General features: G+C 30.8%; 2 protein-coding genes across 3 annotated transcripts; one reads left to right on the top strand and one right to left on the bottom strand.

Annotated features, from left to right (window-relative positions):
• Positions 1 to 5,344: 5,344 nt before the first annotated feature.
• Positions 5,345 to 22,273, bottom strand: LOC139481200 (uncharacterized). Of its 2 annotated transcripts, XM_071264358.1 has the most exons (5): positions 22,206 to 22,273; positions 10,240 to 11,927; positions 8,795 to 8,992; positions 7,407 to 7,568; positions 5,345 to 6,685 (listed from the first exon to the last, which is right to left on the bottom strand). In XM_071264358.1, exons 2-5 carry the CDS (start codon positions 11,899 to 11,901, stop codon positions 6,092 to 6,094), a joined length of 2,616 nt encoding a protein of 871 aa, XP_071120459.1. In that variant the 5' UTR covers positions 11,902 to 11,927; positions 22,206 to 22,273; the 3' UTR covers positions 5,345 to 6,091. The 2 variants fall into 2 exon arrangements, with proteins under 2 accessions (XP_071120459.1, XP_071120460.1); XM_071264359.1 differs by lacking the exon at positions 22,206 to 22,273 and having other exon boundaries at positions 10,240 to 12,391.
• LOC139482844 (uncharacterized) lies at positions 17,843 to 20,947 on the top strand. Its single transcript, XM_071266883.1, has 4 exons — positions 17,843 to 18,254; positions 19,120 to 19,301; positions 19,737 to 19,895; positions 20,375 to 20,947. The coding sequence occupies exons 1-4, from the start codon at positions 17,949 to 17,951 to the stop codon at positions 20,445 to 20,447; spliced, it is 720 nt and encodes a 239-aa protein (XP_071122984.1). The 5' UTR covers positions 17,843 to 17,948; the 3' UTR covers positions 20,448 to 20,947.
• Positions 22,274 to 22,594: the final 321 nt, after the last annotated feature.

Below are 22,594 nucleotides of genomic sequence, written 5' to 3'. Positions count from 1 at the left end.
TTTAAATTAAAAACCCAAAACAATCAATCTGCTTACCTTTAATGTTGAATGTGGCATCTAGATAACAAACAATCTCAGGAATGTGTGTTGAGTCCAAGATTTGTATATCTGGTACACACATTTCACCATCAATTAAACATGCGACTATTGACAGGTCAATTATAAACATTTTCTTTGCAGGTGGTTTTCTTATTGAAAATCTGAAAAATAATAATTTCGATGTAGTTTCATTGATAAATATAGATATAAGAGGATGCGGTTTGAGTACCAATGAGAAAACTCTCCATCCTAGACTCAATTTATAAAAGTAAACCATTATAGGTCAGAGTACGGTCTTCAACACGTAGCATTGGCTCACACCGAACAGTAAGCGATAAAGGGCCCCCAAAAAATACTAGTGTAAAACCATTCAAACGGGGAGATCTACGGTCTAATATATATCAAAAATCTAGATACGAGAAACACTAATATACCACATCAATAAACGACAACATAGTACTAAACATCAGATTTCTTACTTAGAATAAGTGCAAATAATTACAGCGGATTTACACGTTTTAATAGTACCAAACCTTCACCCTTGTCTTAAATAGTGTAAAATCACAATATAAAAAGATTTATCTGATAAAAGATAAAAAAAAACATATTGCTATATGTTACTTAACTCTTCACCTAACACTACTGGCCAAAAAAACAACTGTCCATACCAGTAACAGTTGTTTAACGACTGTTTATGTCTGTTAAAGTTGTAACAGTCGATAAATTCTACTGTGTCAGTCATTTTCTAACTGTCCCAACTCTTAAAGTGTTTGTCTCAAACATAAATCGACTGTTACAACGCTTCAAAAGGTTGACACAGTTAAAAAATAACTGATACAACTATTTTGAGGTTGTAACAGTTATTTTTTAACTGTCCCAACTCTTTACACGTTGCGTCAGTCATAAAGGGACTGTTTAAACCCCGAAAAGGTTGTTACAGCTAAAATAGGACTGCTGCAACCCTTTTAAAGTTGTAACAGTTAATTAACAACTGCCTCAACGCGGACATCGTTGCTACAGTCAATTAGAAACTGTCTCAACGCCAAAAAGGTTGTCACAGTTATAATACGTCTGATACAACTATGAAAGCGTTGTAACAGTCAATTACTAACTGTTAAAACTTTCAAAAACGTTGATACAGTCATTAAAAAAAGAGTGTTAAATCTCTTATTAATTGTGACAGATACAAAATGACTTTGACAGCCCTTGAAAGACCGGAATGGTCATAAAACAGGCACAACATTTAAAGGAGTTTATAAACAAAATATATCACAACAAATTTTAATTTAATTGCTTGTAAAGATTACCTATATTGAAACATTTGCCACTGGACGTTTGCAATTCAGCATTTTATCAATTAATTTATTTATTTATTTGTGTGTTTTATTTACTAATTTTATAGTACCCATTTAACTAGTGCCTCTCTTTTGAACTATTTCTGAGCGAGAATTAGATAGATGCAATAATTAAATATATTTCAAATTAGTCCCTGTTAGTGCTAAAATGAATCAATAATTCATTCGAAAAAAAAGTCCCACCTATAATTGACATTTTTCCGAAATCTGCGAATAACCAACTTACTGTTATTCAACATTTTCCCCACTTTTGAGAACATTTCAATTAATAGAACCGATTAATCGTAGGTGTAAGAGCGTTGAATCATAATAAACAGCTAAGATACATGTATGATGTCAATTAAATGTCAAGTTTAAATTTCGAATCTGATAAGTTATAGATATTTCATATCTTTTTGATAGTTTTGTGGTACGTGTTTAGCCGTAAATTATACCCGATGGCTTTTTTTCATGAAATGACAGTCATGCAATTATCATACTGTAGACCAGTTTCATGTTAGCATCATATGCCAAGAAATAATAAACATTTTTAAAACAGCAATGAGGGGGGATAGTAGGGGTCCTGATCCCGAAATCCCGAACTCCCGGGCCGGGTTGAAAACACGAAACACCGAGGTCCCGAAATTCGAAAAACAGAATCCCCGGATCTCGAAATCCCGATTTTAAAAACATCCGATCCCGGAGTCCCGATACAGGTCCTATCCCCGCTCAGCAATGTTCAAAATTATATAAAATTAAAGAGAAAAAAATAGTTGCTCTTACTTGACTGGGTACCAGGCAATTAAAGTAGGTAACTTGTCTAAACATTATACAATCCGGAGTCGGTAATACGAAAATAGTCCTTCAATAATATTTAATTTGCTGAGTAACATTTCATGATTTGTCAAATCCAATTATTTCATTCAAATCAATTTGACCAATATATGCTGTCAAAAAATGAAGATGTAAATCACAGATGTTGTACAGAGTTAAAACGGAGTTTGTCTTTTTTTATTAAAATGATTAAAGTATTTCCTGTCAAAGTAAATTTTCTGGTTCTGATGCATGGACTTATATTTAAATACTCTTTTACTGTCAGCATACTGCTGTCAACCACTGTTATTAATATTACGGGGAATTAAAAGACTGAATTGTTGATATGAAATGACATCGACGATCGATAGGACATCCTCAGAATGCTAGTTTCGAAATCTTTATTTTTACTTGTACAGTTTAACTTTAGAAAGTTTCCTATATATTCCTCCTTAAGAAGGGGAGTACTGTTCCTAGGCAGTTATATATACTTCTGTGTGAATTAGATTGGTACTAAAATACTTTGTTTTTGAAATAGTTGTGTTTGGGGTCGTCTGTGAGGTCCGCGTTGTCAATTTCTATGAATCAACATGATAAAACGTGTACAAAGATATTTAATTGGGAAAAAAACTACTTCTTGGAACTACCATGAGCAACACAAGATATGCTTAACCTTAACCCACTTTCTGTCGAAGGGACACATATGTCCACCAGCAGTGCCGGAGGGACACATATGTCCATGGTTAAATTTGTGCAAGCTTCTCATCAATGCTGTATCTCTTTCAATTTAAAGACCAAAGTTTGAACAGTGTTATGTTTTCTCCCATGGGTCCGAAATGTAACAGTCATTATTTCGTGAAGTCATATATTGAATGACGTCGCTGTTTTGCATGTTACGTCACAGACGTCAAGCTGTCATATTTTCCGTCATATGAAATGCAACCTTGAAAAACGATCGGCAGCAAGTGGGTTAAGGAGCACCTGAGATCACACGCAGTTATTGATGGGGTTATTCTTTAGTTAATAATGTGTTCTATTGTTAGTTGGTCTTTTTTTCTATTTAGCCATGGCATTGTCAGTTTATTTAAGAATAATGAGTTTGAAGTCTTTCCCCTTCATGTGCTATGGATTTGAATACAGCAAATCAGAATAAACCTGTTACAAGCCTAATAAAAAAAATTTGGTATGATTGCCAACAAGAGACCAAAATGACACAGAATCTAACAATTATAGGTATCTGTAAGGTCTTCAACAATGAACAAACCCATGCTGCATAGTCAGCTATATAAGGCCCCTAAATGACAATGTTAAAAAATTAAACGAGAAAACTAACAGCTTTATTTATATTTTTAACAAGAGTGCACACACTGAAATGTCTCGCCTTCTTTACTAATCCTTGATACTATCTTGATAGACCTAAATAATAAAGCTTTATAACAACTGTCACATAAACTCAACATTAACCAAGAAAATGAAACCTTGATCAATGAACAATTGAAATGAGGTCAAGGTCAGATGAACCATGCCAGGCAGACATGTACAGCTTACAATTATTTAATATTACAAATATATATGACTTATTGTTTATAAATAAAGAAAAAGAGACCAAAACACAAACACTTAAAACTTAGCAATGGACCGTGAAAATGAGGTCAAGTTCAAATAAAACCTGCGTAACCGACATATAGATCATAAAATATTTCCATACACCAAATATAGTTGACCTAATGCATAAAGTATTAAAAAAATAGACCAAAACTAAAAAACTTAACTTTGACCACTGAACCATGAAAATGAGGTCAAGGTCAGATGACACCTGTCAGCTAGACATGTACACCTTTCAATCATTCCATACACCAATTATAGTAGACCTATTGCATTAAGTATTAGAAAAACAGACCAAAACACAAAAACTTAACTATAACCACTGAACCATGAAAATGAGGTCAAGGTCAGATGACACCTGCCAGTTGGACATGTACACCTAACAGTTCTTCCATGCACTGAATATACTAGACCTATTGCTTATAGTATCTGAGATATGGACTTGACCACCAAAACTTAACCTTGTTCACTGATCCATGAAATAAGGTCGAGGTCAAGTGAAAACTGTCTGACAGACATGAGGACCTTGCAAGGTACGCACATACCAAATATAGTTATCCAATTACTTATAATACGAGAGAAATTAACATTACAAAAAATCTTAACTTTTTTTTCAAGTAGTCACTGAACCATGAAAATGAGGTCAAGGACATTGGACATGTGACTGACAGAAAGTTCGTAACATGATGCATCTATATACAAAGTATGAAGCATCCAGGTCTTCTACCTTCTAAAAGGTATATGCAGTAGTTGCTATATCATGATTATTGGTTTTGTTGTGTACATAAATCTGAATGTTGGTTTTCTTATTTGAATGATTTTACATTTTTCAAGTTTTGCTCATTGTTTAAGGCCATCAGGTGTCTCATAGTTGCTACCATAGATCGTTTCAATAGTTATTTCATCGGATATCATACCACATCTCCTCATAAAGGGAACTTTCTTCCATTAAATTAAACCAAGTTTCATACAAGAGGCTGTCAGAGGGACAGCAAACCAGATTTATTGACGGTGAAGGTGAAAATCGTCAATATCAAATTTGACATCCATTTTTTCATCTGTCAGTAACAACATTTTAAAATATAAAAAGCTTTGGTTGAACAGTTCATGAGTAAATGCAACAACATGACTGGAAACACAACTTAACCATCTATTAAGAACCATAACTCCTTAATAGAAAAAGTGAAAATCGCCATTATTGAACTTGACCTCAATTTAATCATCAGTAATAGCAATAAAAAGGCAGCATATTTAAATTTAAACTGAGTAGTGTTCTTATTTTATGTACAAATAAGGAATGTTCATAATTACATAAATTTGGTATTCTTGGCATCGTTGGATTCTGTTCATAAATAATAACATAGACAAAGACTCATTGATGCTATTGTTTATTATACATTATGTTAATGTTGATATAAATATGAAATAGTCATCTTTTTTTTTCTTCTTTCACATATTTTAATTGTTGTCAATTTTACAATCAACTATTCCATGTATAGGTGAAGAATAAATACATATTCAATATCATGAATATAAACATTTTGTACATACCAACACAATCTTGGTAATTATCAACATTAATTACAATGAATAATCCCCGACTATAAACATGATAAATCCGTCATAAGACAGAAAAGAAGGAAAGAAGAAAAAAAGCCAAAAGTTCAACTTCAATAATGCACAGCAGTTTTGTTTTTACTTTACAATCTCCAAAATAAACTTTATGCTCCTCAATGCAATATGTTTTTTTAAATTTGTTTCACAATAGATAGACACAAAATTAAATTTTGCAAACCTTGACTGTTGGGATTATTTTGAAGGAAATTGAAAATTTACGTTTTATTAACCACTATATTCATGTTATTCACAGACAAATGCAATCTGGGTCAATATTTATGGGTAATCTCCCTTTTATCTATAAACCTGTTTTAAGGAAAAATAATCCCTTACACATTTTTTTCACAAAAATCTTACAATTTATATAAAAATATATTGTAACAATCTATTCAAGAGCCTACAAAATATACAAATTGAAATCTTTTTTTATTTTTAAAAAGATTGAAACATATTCTATGAAATATACACATGATCATGATGATATATATATATACAAAAATTAAATTAAGGAAAAAGTCAATGCATAATTTGATATCACAGTCAACACAATTATAAGTGAGTTCAATGTTAGTCAACAAACAGGCTATTTGTACTTTTCTATAAAGAGTTTTCACGGTTATATACCATAAAGAATTCAGCTTGGCACAATGTCATCAAGCAAGTCAAGTATCCATTCTTCAATTTTAGGACTTCAAATTTAGTACATAGATGTATCCATTTAAATCAGATGTAACTAGTGGGTCGCTGAGAGTGTGCAATGGAATAATAAATTCTGAAGCAGTGAATCCTTGACCTTTCCAAAGTCCACTTTCCAATGAACAATTTTGTAAACAATGTACAACTGCCCAATAACGAGATTGTTCACTAGGGAAATTATGTTCTATTAGGAATGCAATCCTTCCAATACAAACTTTGTTCTGTTTGTTTAAAAATGACACAAATGATGAGTCCCTCTTGTTCATTTGAGATGAAACGCCATTATATCGCATATTATGGTGTAATGTTGATTTGTTACTAACTACCAGTGAATGAATTTTTTTGGCAAAGGATGGCATTGAGGAACTTAAAGTATTATCGAAATTCTTCATTTGTTCTTGTAAATAACATGGAATCTGAAATTCTTCAACTCTGCCAATGCTTGTAAAAACAGAATCTGTGGATATGGCATTACTCATCTTTTCACGAACAAAAGCTGCAGCATTTGAGATAGAATTTGTGTTACTGGTTGCTGGCATCATTTTCTGACTCAGCATCATGTACACACACCAATCATAAATCTGTAAAATATAAAGAAACAGTTTGTACCAGATTGTACTGTAAACTTGATCTACAAACAAAAAGGAGGTTATGAATTAAGTAATGTTAAATTCAATAATAAGCAAAAATTAATCCCTTACAAATTTAAAAATATAAACAACAAACAATAAAATTAAAATCTACTGACAGATATATATTGTGAACTTAATTCAAGGGTCTTTTATTTAAAGTTATTCAGTTATGTTCAATGTCAGTAATAATTGAAATGTATTAAATGTGAAAGCACTTTTTTCCAACAATCATCAGCAGTCCTTTCATCATATATAAATTGTTGTTCCAACATGTATAAAATCTTCATTTTGGCCTGTTTCTGTTAAGGAAGGGAAATCCATACAATGATTCCTTCCTTAAAAGAAATACTTTTTAAATGCATTATTAATAATTTCAAAAAACTATACAAAGAAAGACAACTCCTTAAACATATAAGAGACAATTTGTTTACCTACACTAACTTGAAAATATTGAGAAAGTTTAATGATTGCATTAAAAATATTATTGATTTTTTGCTTATATCCACATCTACATCCTTTGAACTCAGGTGTAAAATTGTCTCATAAACAATCATACATCACTTCATATTTAAACTACAGATACAAGCAATAACCAAGAACTTTTATTTTTACATTTTCAAATAAGAAAAATAATTTTGAAAACTACACAGACAAGAAAAATTGCAATTACCACATATGTTTCCATTATGGTAGCCTCTTCGCCTCCTTTCTTTAATCCTTGTCTCGACATCCAACCATTTGCCCTTTCATATGGAAATAGCCATCTCCCATAAAGTGGTCCATTTTCTGCTATTCCATCCACTATATGATGCAAAAGGTGTGTAACCAGATTCTGAAAGAGTAAATGTTTATTACAGGATTATTATTTTCCCACACCATAATTATGATAATGATTCACACCCACAATATAGTTCCCTCTACCCAAAACTGACTTTCAATACTTAGCAGCAAAATAACTTTTGTAACGGTGTTGCAATAAAAAAATATCATGTGCTTTTGTATTGAAAACCTCCCAATATATACAATATACTAAGACAGTTAAGTCAATGTTATGTAACGATAAATTGAAATATATGTGACTCAGAAATACTATTCACAACTAGATACAATATGAAGATATTCATCCATCAATCATGTATTACATTTCTTTGTAAACGGTAGTAGATTGAATGATAAGAAATATTCAAATATTTATATATTTCTTTATCATGTAAATACATGAAATATGTCACAATGTGTTAAGTATATTCCTTTTGTCATTCTAGCACTAGCCTATAGTTTTTAATTTCTGTGTCATTTTGTCTCTTGTGCAGAGTTGTCTCATTAGCAATCATACCACACCTTCTTTTTTGTATATATAGCATGTCCAGATAATCATTTTGAAAAAATGATCACAAAACTAAGTACCTGTCGCCTGTTGCATTATGATAGTGTCAAGTTTGGAAAAGTCAGCTTTTCATTGCTTTTATTTTGGCTTGATATTGGAATATTGTTGAACTGAGTGGTTGATTTTTCTATTTATGAATATTCTTTAAACATAAAACGTGCAAATACAGTAAAAAAAAACAATGATGGAATATGTATGTTTATTAATATCACGAGTATCATTAATTTCACATAATACCTTATTTTATCATGTTTATTATGTATACAAAACAAGAATGTGTCCACAGATGGCCGATCGCACTATCATTTTCAATGTTCAGTGGACCGTGAAATTGGGGTAAGAACATGTGCAGAAAGTTTCAAGTTGATTAGACTTCAACTACATCAAAACCTACTTTGACCAAAAAATTTATCCTGAAGCTTGCACTATCATTTGCTATGTTCAGTGGTCCATGAAATTGGGGTCAAAAGTCTTATTTGGCATTAAAATTAGAAAAATCATATCATAAGGAACATGTGTACTAAATTTTGAAGTTGATTGGACTTTAACTTAATAAAAAAATACCTTGACCAAATACTTTAACCTGAAGCGGGTTGAAGGGACGGAGGGACCCACAGATCAGAAAACATAAGGCTCCTCTGCTATCGTAGGTGGGGAATAAAAATGCTTACCTGCAGGCTAAGAGGGAAATCTCTTTCTAATAAGGCTAAGGCTGCATGGGTATCATCCTGAAGTTGTTTGATCTGGGATATCTCGAACTCTTGCTGAGTCATTCTGACAATTACTTCCAATACAGTAAATAAGGTTGTTTCCTGTCTCTTAGGCAGAAGTCCCTTTATGCACCATTGCAATGCGCCCGTTTTAACAAACTGCAATTAAAAAATAATAGTGATTACAAATTTGCTTCAAAAATTCTTTACCATGTTAACATGTAATGCATAGTGTCAGGTTGTATTTGAATATACTAGTATTTATATTAGAAGTAGCAACATAAAAATCCAAAATAAGATACATGTCCCAAGATCAAAAACCTTTTATAATTTACAGCCAATTTCATTGGGTGTGTAGCCAAAGGTAATGTCTTTTGTTTGCTATTTTGTTTTTGTTCTAATTAATAGTTTCATACTTTTCGATTTCATCATGTCTATGTCAAGTATACAGTATTTTGTTTTACTCATTGTTGATGACCATTTGGTTGCCTAAATTTTATTGACATCAACGTTATTTAAACTTTAGAAAATTTGTGTATACATGTAGTTGTCTCATTGGCAATGCTACCATCATGACCATATTTCCATAGTTTCAGAACATGTACAATGTATGATGACACGACTGGTCTTTTGAAATATGTTAAATAAATATTTATACAATCAGGGGTACATGTACTACTTGTTCAAGTTATTTTTAATTACTTGAAGAAGCAATATTAATTTACTTATAAATATAAGTAAATTTGTAGGATACTTATACAAGTGAATTTTATTTACTTGTATAGGTAAAACAAATATTGGCTGAGTTATGTCCCTTAGACATTCAGATTTTTTACTTGTGGAAGTAAAAAAGTAATCTTATCTTCTTTAATTGAATTCTTATGATTTCTTTGCTCAAATAGAATTTTAAATTATCTGCCCTCTACAGATGTCTTTACTAATCATTTATGTGGAATTTCATGGACAATGAAAATCCCATTTGTCTGTTATCTTCAGAACACTGCTCATTTACAACCCCCCCCCCCCCCCCCCTCCAAGGAGCAATTTTTGATGGCCTTGAGCAAATACTTAAGATCTTTGACAATCTGTTTCTTTGTTGAACTAAAGAGATGAAACATTGAACTTTAATAAAAAACAAAAAGAGGGCAAACCTGGGAAAAATCATTAAAGGCATGATTTTACATCTCAAAACTTGAAGAATTTTGTGGGATTGCAAGAAAAATTTACTTATACTTGAAAGTTTTTGAAAAAATAAGGGGAGATTATTCAAATATTATTTATTTACTTATGTGTGTATTTTTTTTTTACTTCTTCAAGTAAATAAAAATAACTTGTACAAGCAGTACCCCTGACTGTTAGATATGAGATCAAATTTAACATAACATTTATTTTTAATCTGTACATACCTGTAATTTTGAATTCATAGTCCGTAATGTCCATGGTTTTGTAAAATGGAGCCCTGGAGAGATTTCTACACCAGCTGGATATTTGATTGCTGTTGCACGTCTGTCTGCTTCCTTCACAGAATCAGTTGATAGAGTCCAGGGTGCTGGTGGAAGAGTCTCACTACTCATAGTTTTTCTTTTCTTTGATGGTGGTTCAATTGCAACCTGCTCAGCTGCTGTCTCTTGTGGCCATGTCTGTGGAAACCGCTGGTGATGTTTTTCACAGAGACGCACTTTTTTGGTGTCAGATTTCCCAACCAGCAGGTCCATTACATGGCTTATGAAATCTGCTATGGTATGCATTCCGTCTGGTTGCATCTGCTGGTTTCTGTCATGATAGGGTAACTTCATAATACTGTACTTTCCTTTCAGTCCAGTCGCCTTCTGAAAATTATTCTGTTGATTTCGGTTTGGTTTATTGTCAAATATTTCTCTCAAATGACGTTCTTCTTCATTGGTGTATGTGACTGGCTGCTGTTTCAGTTCCACTGATCCATTTGAGAAGCGGTTACTACTACGCAAAGGATGGTTTTCAGGAAGAAACTGTCTATTTGACAAATGAATAGTCTTACTTAGATGTTTGCAATAAATACCAGTTTCCTTGCAATAGCCACATGATCTCAAACCACTATGCCCACTTATATGTAACAGTTTTGAATACGCAGGAATGTCACATAAAAATTGCAAAAGGGCAACTTTCACTTTTACTGGTGCTTTTCGGTAGCTGTTGTATGTAGGGAATTCTGATAATTTAAGTATTTCATCAACCAGCAAATCTATGTAAGGTTCCAGTGACTTTGGTTCCGATCCATTTCTACCACTTGGTATTATCCCTACTAAAAGCATTGGACCAAGAAGTTGACGGATTTGAACAGGTAAGTTTATCCATGTTAACAAGAGTGGCCACATAGACTTTTGTGTTGATAAATGTTTATTTGGGTTCACCCCATCTGTAAAGAGTGCTAGTGGTACAGTTTGTTGTTCCTCATGATCACCAAATACACCTTGGTCTGTATACCAGTTTTTGTAGACATTGCTGTCTGTAAAGTCACATAACTTTCCATTTGAATACACTTTATTCGCGTAAAGAAGTTTACACAGATTTGACGTACCAAACAATCTGTTTAGTCTCGGTGCAATTGGCATATAATGAAAAACTTTCTGACTGGAATTTTTTACTTTGCGTGGTTCTTGACAGATAGGACAAGAAGCTAAGTCACTATAATTTCCATTGTCACACGACCTGAACAAAATGCAGTCATTAATGCAGGCATCATACTTTTGTAACGGCATTAATAATGGCTTTATCAAGCTTTTAGCTTCTTTAAATGTTGGAGGCAAAGAATTGGGTTGTGGCAAATGAGACTTCTCTGTCTGGAGAGCATTTGACATAGCTGACTTCGACATTCCATTGTTTGTTGAAAATACATAAAAATGCTGAAATACTGCCTCTAGTAATGTAACACTGGAACTTGCATATAATTTCTGGCTAAAGTTTTCCTTGAGATGGAGATTTTCATCAAATAATATATCTGGTATGATCTGGCTTTCATCAAACTTAAAAACCTTCTGCTTGTGTGCGTGGTAAGTCTTTATATTGACATTTGATCCTCTGCATAACATACAAAAGCACTGCTTGTAACATGAACCTGAAAGAAAAACAATATTTATCAGGAATAGTCAACCTAAAATATATCTGAATATTCATGGTCTGATTATCAGAACAGACGAACATGTTTCATACTTTAAATACTTGTTGATTCATTCATTTGTACTAAATAAAATTTATAAATGTATGTCCCATTAGCACATTATCTACACTTGCTATAGTCCTTTTTCCTGTTGGCATATTTGCAAACCCAGTTTTTTTTTAATATGTTGTTGTGTTGTGTTACTGTCTATATTCATTTCAATTGCGACATGTTTTCATTTATTCTATGACAAACAACCTGTGCTTTGCTCATTGTTGGAGGACGTACAGTGACCTATAGTTGTTAATGTCTATGTCATTTTGGTCTTTTGTGGATAGTTGTCTCATTGGCAATCATACCACATCTTCTTTTTTATATGTGTATATACATGTACATGATATACATGTACATTAACAGATCTAGATGAAAGAAGATTTTTATACATACAATAGGAAATTATGTAGATGCAATATTATTCATATACATGTGTAACCTTGGATTTAGGGATTGTAAAAAAAAATTACAAATTATAAGCAATTAAGGGGAGATTATTCAAACCTTAAAGAAAAATTTAACCTAAAAAAATTACTATATATATACATGTATATAAGTATATTATTATTTACTTCACCAAGTGAATACAACATTTAAATCACTAGTACAAGTAGTACCCTTCACTGCTGGTTGAATTTAGTTTTCTACTTTTCATATTTTTAAGTTACACTATTTCACTTCTCATGGACAAGTCACAGAACAAAAGTCAGTTTTATGATAAGTTTTAAAATATTTTTATTTATATGCCATGCCAGCTTCAATAAATATCAAAAAAATTGTTATGAAAACAAAATATCAAAGAGGCATATTCCCTAAAGACATTTTATATGGTTTTAACTGTATATATATAAGGGTGAACGTTTTAATTCAGCATACATTTCGTTATTAAAATGACTTTAACTCCGCCAGTCGGTAAACTGCCGGACCCAAGCCCAAAAATAGGAGGATGGAAGTCAATCATTAAGTTGTTATATATAAATAAAAATAAATAAAATTGGCGCAATTAGATGATTATTTCATTGGCGCAAATGATACCTATAGTTTTGAAAATTATGTGGCGCAAAAGAAGTATTGGCGCAATTAAGTTGTGGCGCAAATGAGTTACTTTTTGGCGCAAAAAGATATCGCCCCCCTAAATATGCTAAATGGCTTCATTGCATGTGCCTAGAAATAAATCATTAACATGATTAAATTTAATAAATTCTCATTTAACAGAATCAGAATCAGAATAATCTATTATAGTGTCACATACCAATATAAAACACAATGAATACATATAATTACATAATATGCAATTAAAAATTATTAAATATTACAATTAAAATATTGGTACCCAGCCAAATTACTGACTTATGAGACACTTTAAAAATATCACACATATTATAAAACAATTAAAACTAATGTACTAAAATATAACTATACACAATACCTTTAACAAGGCTTATGAAATGTATGAACAATATCTTAAACTTAAAATGGAATTCATGTAAACACAAGAAAATAATTCAAAATCTTTTTAGAACAACTATTTTATATAAAATTATATTTTATTTTATAGATCCTTATCTTAATATACACATCAAGTTAAATTCTACAGAATGATTTTATTCTCAGTAATTATAAATAAAGGTTCAGTTCAATAAGTCCAGTTTTCATCTAGTTATAATTTTAATAAATTACAGCCCCAAGCTTATACACAGTTAAGATAACATCCTGTTTATTCTTGTTTATATATCAGAGTCCTGTGTATTTCCTTTTCAAATTTCACTGCATGACATGATAATTCATCATGTCCATGTTCAATTGATTACACAAGATAAAAACTTAAACTGTGGATCAAAAGCATCAGGTTTAAAAAAGAAAAAATACTTTTTCATAGATGTCTTTTCTAGAATTTAAAAAAAATGGCAATAGACTTAAAATTCATATAACAAAATGGCTAAACTGGCCAAAGCTAAAAAATGTTTTCAGAATGATAACAAAGTGTCTTAGCTATACAGTATTCAAGCATTGTACACAGACTGTACATATGAAGAATCACTGACTTTGTCAAATGATTTTTTTAACAAGACCTGAAGTACATGAACTAATTTGATTCTAGAATAATTTTGAGCTCTGGGAAATTGATAAAAATATATATTTATGTTACTTTCATAGCAATTACTATTCAAAAGATATATACATGCATTCAGTTATATAAAAAAGTTTAGCAACACCTATTTCTAAATCGATATATTTTCAAATAAGGCCACACCACTTTAATTTCTTGTTCTATTGATTTTTGGAGTCCAAAAATTGGGGCGAGCGAGGAATTTGAAAATTTTAATAAAAAATATTTAATTTGAAAATTTTTGAGGCGAAGCTTGAAAACAGTAAAGGCGAGCGATTATAATTTTTTTTGTAAACATAAAATAGTAGGTTTTGACAATATTAAAACTTGATTTATCACTTGCACTTTGACATTTCTCTAAAAAATGAAGTAAATGTACATTTATTTCCCCCTGCTTACCAAGAAATAATTGAATAATTAGAATTGCTATATATGTATGTGTGCCAATTAATGAGACAATTCTTCATCCAAGTCATAATCAGGTTAAGAACAATTTTATAAGTATTCCTTTTATCACAAATGTTTATGAGGGGTCAATATAAATTATGATGTATTTTTTTTCAAATGATTTGTATAAAAATAAAAATGCAGGACAGAGATTACAGCTAAAAAAATGTAGGACACAATTTTTCATCCTAGCCCCCCCCCCCCCATCTAAAAATCAAATGGTAGCTCCTTAAGGGACCCCAATATTATAAATGTACTCAATTCGAACAGGAATAAAACCAACAATCTAATATATAAATATATACAAACAGGCTAAATTATTAATTTCTACAGTCAGATGGTCAGGCTGATGCAGGGGGAATTGTTTTCTTATATAATTATAAGGAATCACTGAAACATGACCCTTGGGTCAGTCAGCGTGCCTCTTTTTATGAAGAGTTCTGGAGCCGCCACTGTTCCTAACCATGTTAACATATAACAATAAAATGCATAGCTGACACAATATCATAATTATTCAAGATTCAAATACCTGTACTGTATGGATTTGAATTGAAATTAAATTATTTATGTTTGTGACACAAAATAAATAGGTCAAAGATCTAAAAAATCCAATTGTGCAATTCAAAATATATATACATAAAAAAAACATAAACCAACCAATAAATTGTGCCCCCTCCCCCTTTTTACTGTTATTACCACCAACCTAAATCCAAGCCTCGAGGTCCCATTTGTAGCATGGAATCTTGTACAAATGTACTTACAATTTTATAGAGATCCACTTAATTAGGTCACAAGTGATAGATTGTCTGCAAACTACAAAAATGTTTGTTTTGGTCCCTCTTTTGCCCCAAGTATTCGTGCATGTTAGGGACAATTACCCCAACATCAATCCCAGTCTTCCCTTTGTGATATGAACACTTATCATGCTTATATCATGTATATGCTTATGGTACAAATTCAGTGAGAGCCATAATGCTTGTGCTTGTTTTTGGTTTTGAACATTCTTGTAAAATTTCATCAGAGATCTTAACGTACAGAAACCTAAAAGAGGGTCTATAACAGTTGAAGTGTTATATAGAAAAAAAGAAACATATATTTTTATTTGTGTCTTTGCATGGATACTTATCAATCTAAAAACTATGATACATGAAACAAGGGGCAATATATATATTATATTTTTTTGGCTAACTTAAATTAGTGTATACAAGTTCTTGTGACATTAATATTATTGTCTTTAAGTACTCTAAACTATAGATATAAAACAGTTCATCAGTAGTTTGACAATCATGTGCATTGTATATATTTATACAATGTATACATGTAGTACATTGTACACCCATGTTTTGATAACAGTTATAACAGAAAACCACTGTGATCAAATCAAGTACTGTAAAATACAAGTACCTAAATATTACAATAGTTTTAAAGTAAAGAAATAGTACTTAATATAAAAAGTAAATTTCCAGTACTGCATTTTTTTAGTACAGAAATAGTACCTATGCAAAAGTAGCTGTGTAGTCCAAATGAAATTTTACTTATCTGGGGCATTGGACTAGTGCATGTTATAACTGTGCAGTCTATATACATGTAATTGCCTTCATCCTTCTCATTCAAACTTTGGTGAATAGTTGTCTTATTGACAATTATGCTGCATCTTCATTTTATCATAATTATAAATTTAACTTATAAACATGATAAATGGGACTTTGCAATTTTTTGTTTCAAAGTTGTTTTCTTTTCTAAACTAAGACATATATTGTTTTACATTTTTAACAGAGTACATGTATATACAAAACGTATAATCCGAATGCTTACAAGTTTATTCTCCCTACATTCAAATATTTGTATAGTAAACAAATGGTAAATACAAATCTTTGATAGACATACTACATTTAATTTTTGGGATGAATATTAACAGATTCACTGCACCTCTTAGTTAATGACTTTTGAAAATAAAAGGAATTTTCACAAGAACACTGTACATGAACTGATTTCTTGCTATAAAAAAAACATGAAAAATTTCAGTATAAATAATAATATTAAACATCTACACACGTCAAAAAAACATGTCTTAAGAGTCGCCTTTGATGACAACGTACATGTAAAAGTACCACTATTGAAGTAATATCTCAATACAGAAGATGTGGTCAACTGGTCTAAAGCCCTTGAAATGAAGCTAAGCAATTGGTGTTGTAGTGTATCAAAGGTGTGAGTTTGAAGTCCACTAAGGGACAGACAAAAATATGTCAGCATTTGTATCTTTGACAATTTGTGTATGTCTCATTGTTGTGAACTAGTTAATGGGAAATTTAACAAAAAATTTTTAACCCTAAATTAAATCTGCTTTTCTTTCCCATCAGGACATGCAAAAAAAAAAAAAAAAAATAAAGTACATGTACATGCTGCAATAACATGAATAATGTGAAGTTGCATGAGCCCAGTTTATCTTGTGGTTGTAATTTATTTCCTGTTAAATAATCTGTCTTTATAAATTATGCATGTACATGTATCACTGTATAGACTTTATATAAATAAATCTTTGCATGAACATATCACTGATTCAGTTAATATATTTTTTTTTTTATTAAGTACACATTTGTTTATAACAGCTACATCACTGACATTAAACTGGGGTTGACTGACTCAGAGTTCTAATTAATTAGACATAAAAATAAGACGAAACTTTTATAAATAATATTGACTTGTCAGCCATCTTGGACATCCCCATCACAACATACACAAATTTTGAAAATGAGGCATCATCTAGTGATCATACAACCTCATTTAATACCTTATTCCTTTCATTAAAAGTATCAATAGATTATAAAAGAAATCAAAACAATACAAGATATAATAAGGATGCTTATTACCTGTATTACCAATTACAGGCATCAATGTAGAGGATCTAATTAGCAAATAAAATATCAAAGGAATTTACTCACCACTGTTTTCTTTTTCAAAGTCCATCATCAAAGACAAAGTTGATACAACAACACAAATTATAAAGTACTGTCTAAACATCACACTTTTATCATCACATATTGTCTACCTCACTTATTATTTCTTTTCAAATTCTTAATTAAACAAAATCAACTCAAATTACACTTTATGGTTTCAATCATACTAATCACATACTAACACTTCAAAATTTAAAACAATACATTTGAAAATATATATGCATAATTCTGATTGGTTAATGTTAATCTAATTTCATTGGACCACCAATCATATAATTTGTAACTGATCATTAACTTGAATGAGGCTTCCTGATTAAATTTTAATTAATTTACTCAAAATAGTTTCAAAAACAAATTGAAATAAAAATAAAATACTTTAGAAAAATACATATTCAACTACCAAATTTTACTATGAACACCACTTTCACCACCAACATGAGCAATCAGCAGGGTATGTGGACCCCTAACCAGTATGTGATGCCAAATAGTTATCAACCAACTTACACCAGACCAAATACCTCAATGGAGTGCCCAGTTAAAGACTGTTCCTGTGAGTGCTGCAAGAACTCACAGAGAGGTACACCTTGTGTTCGTCAAGCCAATACCCTAAAGTCAGATGCATCATCCCAGACAGAAGGTGTGGACTTCCTAACACAAAAGCCATCAGACAACAAGGTTTACTTCAAAAGAGGAACATTTCACCATACCCTTGTACAAGTAAGACAGGTTTTACTTTATAAACAGTATCCCTTCAGAAGGTAAAAAAAAAAGTTAAAATTGAATTTATTTGTCCTATCAAGATAAACCATCTATAATTTGTTTAAGTGTCATTGAATATATATATATATATATATAAGAGAAAGAATGTTAGTGTAGTGTCACATTAACTTAAATGGTAATATTCATAAAAGTACAGTTAAGATTTGATGCATTTAATTCTTAATACTTTATAATTTTTTTGGCTTAATGCAAGGAGACATTCTTTCCCCTATATTATTCTATTTCATGTTAATCACTTTAAAAGTGAATTCAGCATTAATGGAAACTATATACATTGGTCCCATGTATAGATCTTTACTTTTAACATGTTTAAAAAAGTCTATTCTAAGGCTGGATATTTGATCTCTGTTTGTATTATGAATTGTTGTATATATATATTGTCTGATCAAATATGTTAAACTATAATAAATTAATTATTTATTTTATTTTTATTTATTTTATATTATTTTATTTAATATTTCAATTTACATGCATTATTGACTGTTGTTACCTTACAACCTACCCATTAAATCTTGTTAAATTTTTAATTGACAACCAGCTTAAATTTAGTATAATTCACCATCCTCATATATAATTAGTTTGTATATTATAAAAATTTCCATGCATTAAAAGTTTTTAAAAGAACAAATACCATTATTCATGATATTGTTTAAAACTCAAATAATTTTTAAAATGCTATCCCTGAACATGCTAAATGCAAGTTACAATTTGATAATCACAATAAACACTGTATAATCTTGTGATGTTTTCTAATTTATTTTTGTTTGAAATTCAACATTTCATCATTTTTTTTCTTTTGTAGAGAAAAATCAGTGATGTTATTAGCAAGTATGAGTTAACCAGCAAAAAGAATCTGTTTTTTGGCAAAGCAGTTATTGAGGTCCTGACTTCTTTTCCTGGCCTGGAGTTCTCCACAGAAAACAGAGACAAAGTGTGTCAACGTGTTGCAAAGGCCATTAGATGGAAAAAGTTCTCAGTCAAAAGGTAAGTTTCCTTTTTAATGCCATAGTAATGCAAATTTTACTTCTGATGAAAAGGATTGCAAATTTCAAATTTTATTTATGTTCAAAAGCTGTGGAGTAAACATCAATGTCAGAGACAGCAAGCCAACAACACATGTTTTACATAAGGACATCTTACTTAAATAGTTTTACTTATAACAAACATGTGTTTATATCATATACATATATAATCAACTAAGTTTAATATCATCTGTCATTTGTTTGAGAAGTGCTGTATATATCATGTATAATATTGCCTCTTGCACGGCTGTCCACTCAATATTTTGTCTATTTACCATGTTAACAGTGAATTGTTTTAATAATTAAAAATAGTACTGATGGTGAGTTTAAAAACATTTTTTATTAAACAATGTCATAAAAAAGCAGTAAGCAATATATTTCTATCCTTGTTTTTCAGAAAACTCAAAAAGCAGGAAGTACACAATGAAGTAAGACCTGATGTGCCAGTAATAGCAGATATTGTTCCAGAACCCAGAGCTGACAGTCCACAACCAGCAAGTCCAGTGGCAGGCCCTTCTGTGCCACTTACACCTCCAACTGTCCAACCAAGCCAAAGGTATATTTAAGACTGCATCACACTTATGATCACTTATTCTAATACAAATTTAACTAATATCATTAATTGTTTATATTTAAATGTTTAGCCAAAAAATCCACAAATATTAATACAATGACATCATATTAAATGAGAATGAACTCAATAAAGTGATGAATGGGAATAGTATTTTTTAAATAATCATGGTAATTTAAAAATAAACAATTTAAAGATTTTTTTTAATTTCCAATGACCTCAAGTGAAATGAAAAATATAGTAAACAATGCATACCAAATATGATAATGTAACAACAAAAAAGGTTCTGATGAGAAGCATCAAGTTTTCTAATCCAAATACACATGTACACTGTATTAAGAAAATATTTGCAATTACATGTATGTAGTCAAATATAGACACATGATACAAGGGTGATTAAACTTTGTAATTCTGTAATCTTATTAATTGTAAATTGTAACCAATTATTTTCAATTTACTTTCAGTGACTTAGATTCAGATGATGACATCCTTCTGAGCTGCCTCCAAAAGAACCAGCAAGACAAGGCAACATTATAGACATTGTTTAAAATAAGTTTTATTTATTGTGTGTTTTTATTTATGTTAGTAGAAATCTTAATCATGTATCTTATGGTGAAATTCATCAAATTTGTCTTTCTTTTTATTTATTTATGAACCTGTGGTTAATTTGAAGAAAGTATAATTACATATTTCATGTCATGTACATTAAGCATGTGATGTCAAATTAAACTATGATCAACGATGACTTTATGATTTTATTGTATAATTATAGTGTGGTTCAGGAGTTTTGTGTGCCTTTACAGCATTATACAATCATCTTGTATCTCAATACCCCTGATAGTTTCATTTTCAACCCTCAAGGCAATAAACTGTAGTGTTATAATCCTTTAATACCTAAGGGTGCATATAAGAATTCCAGATTATTACCTTTAAAATGTTAAAATCCTGTTTATTACCTATTCAAATTTTGTGTCTGTATGGTGATGATGGAAGTGATTAACAACCTTGACTGGCTTTTTTGTCTGTATGTGATGATTTCTTGCTCAGTATTATATTGATTATTTTCTATATCATGTTACAATTTACTTAACTTTTAATACAAATTTATTTATTCTAAACTTCTCACAATACTTTACTATCATTCATAAAGAGTGATGCTTATTGAGATACTTATTTGGGTTTGTTTTTACTTAAATATGCAGAGTTAAAATAAAACATTGACCTGACATGTAAAAAAGGAAAAATGCTGACCTGACAGAAGTGAATGAACATGTTAAATGAAAAATACAGTATATCAATCATGTCAATGATACTTGTACATCATTGTACATCAACCAAACAAAAAAAGTAACCAATAATACATGTAGAAGTATATATAACTATAATAAAATGACCACCACTTACATCTTATAGCTACATTTTGTACATGTATATATATATAAAAATTCACATATTTCTTGTTGTGGTGGACCATAAATGTCAATATTGAAATATGAATAAAAGGAGATGTTAGGTATAAATGCAAAAGACTACAGTCCAAAAACAAGACTAACAAAAAGTCCATTTTTTCAGTTTTTAGCAAATGTTCCTCTTTGTCATCTATTCATTTATTCTGCACTTTTAATTTTGTCATATTATTCTCTATCCAGTTAACCCAGCCCAGACCCTCATATGATTGTGATCATTACTATTGAGCATGTTGAGTGTGCAAGACTTCCTTTAGTTAAAATATGGGGTCAATAATTAATTTGACTGCACATGAAAGTCAGGAGTGCACTTAAACATGATGAAGTGACTAACAGTCATTTCATATTATTTATCGCCATATCAGCACATGGGGGATAAATAGGTGATTTTCCTATTTTCAATTTTATCGTACATGTATATATGGTCAAATAATATGTTTTCGTACTTCATATGAATTAGTACTTACTATGCATGTATTTCCAATGAAAATTGTGACGTCATAATGAAAACTATATAGTAAAAAAACCAATGAGATATATGGAGAAGTATTTCTTGAAAAACAGAACATAAAAATATTGTGCTGTGTGCTGACAAGGGGGTAAATGGGGGGAGGGGGGGATAAATAATGCATTTTCCTCAAAGAAGTCCCCTCCATGGGCTGCCTAGTTACATGCTATTATGCAGGAGTGCGCCTTTTAGAACTGTGATTGATAAATACTGTATTAAGAAATATATGTGCACAAAAACAGTTCAAATCCTGGTTCCGAATAAACTCGTAAATGTAAAATGATAGCCTGTTGGGTATAAATATCGTTTAATTATACTCACCAAATACAATTCCCGGCTCAGCTTAAATTTTGGTTCTATGATATGTATCTGCCCGCGAACAATGCCATATCCAATTGATCATAAGTATGTGTATGCACATGCGGCAGCGGCAAGCCGACCGACCGACAATAGTTAAGTAACTGTAATTAAAGTCAAATAAATCGTTTACGGTGAAGAATTATTTCCGTTTTAGATGTCATCATTTTTTTCAAATATAATAAGCTTAATCTCTCCTGCATTGTTGTAAAATTCTGTTCCTAATATTTTATCGGAAGCTTCTGGTATGATGAAACAAGAACTGTGACATAGTCTCGAATAAAACAAAGACGGAATATATTTTAAAGTTGGATATGCCGTGGCAAAAAACGGAAAATAAAATTATAATACAA

The sequence above is a fragment of the Mytilus edulis genome, chromosome 7 (assembly GCF_963676685.1).
Source record: "Mytilus edulis chromosome 7, xbMytEdul2.2, whole genome shotgun sequence".
Lineage (NCBI taxonomy): Eukaryota > Metazoa > Mollusca > Bivalvia > Mytilida > Mytilidae > Mytilus > Mytilus edulis.
Note: the sequence above shows the minus strand (reverse complement) of the source record. Positions and strands in the feature narration are given on the sequence as shown.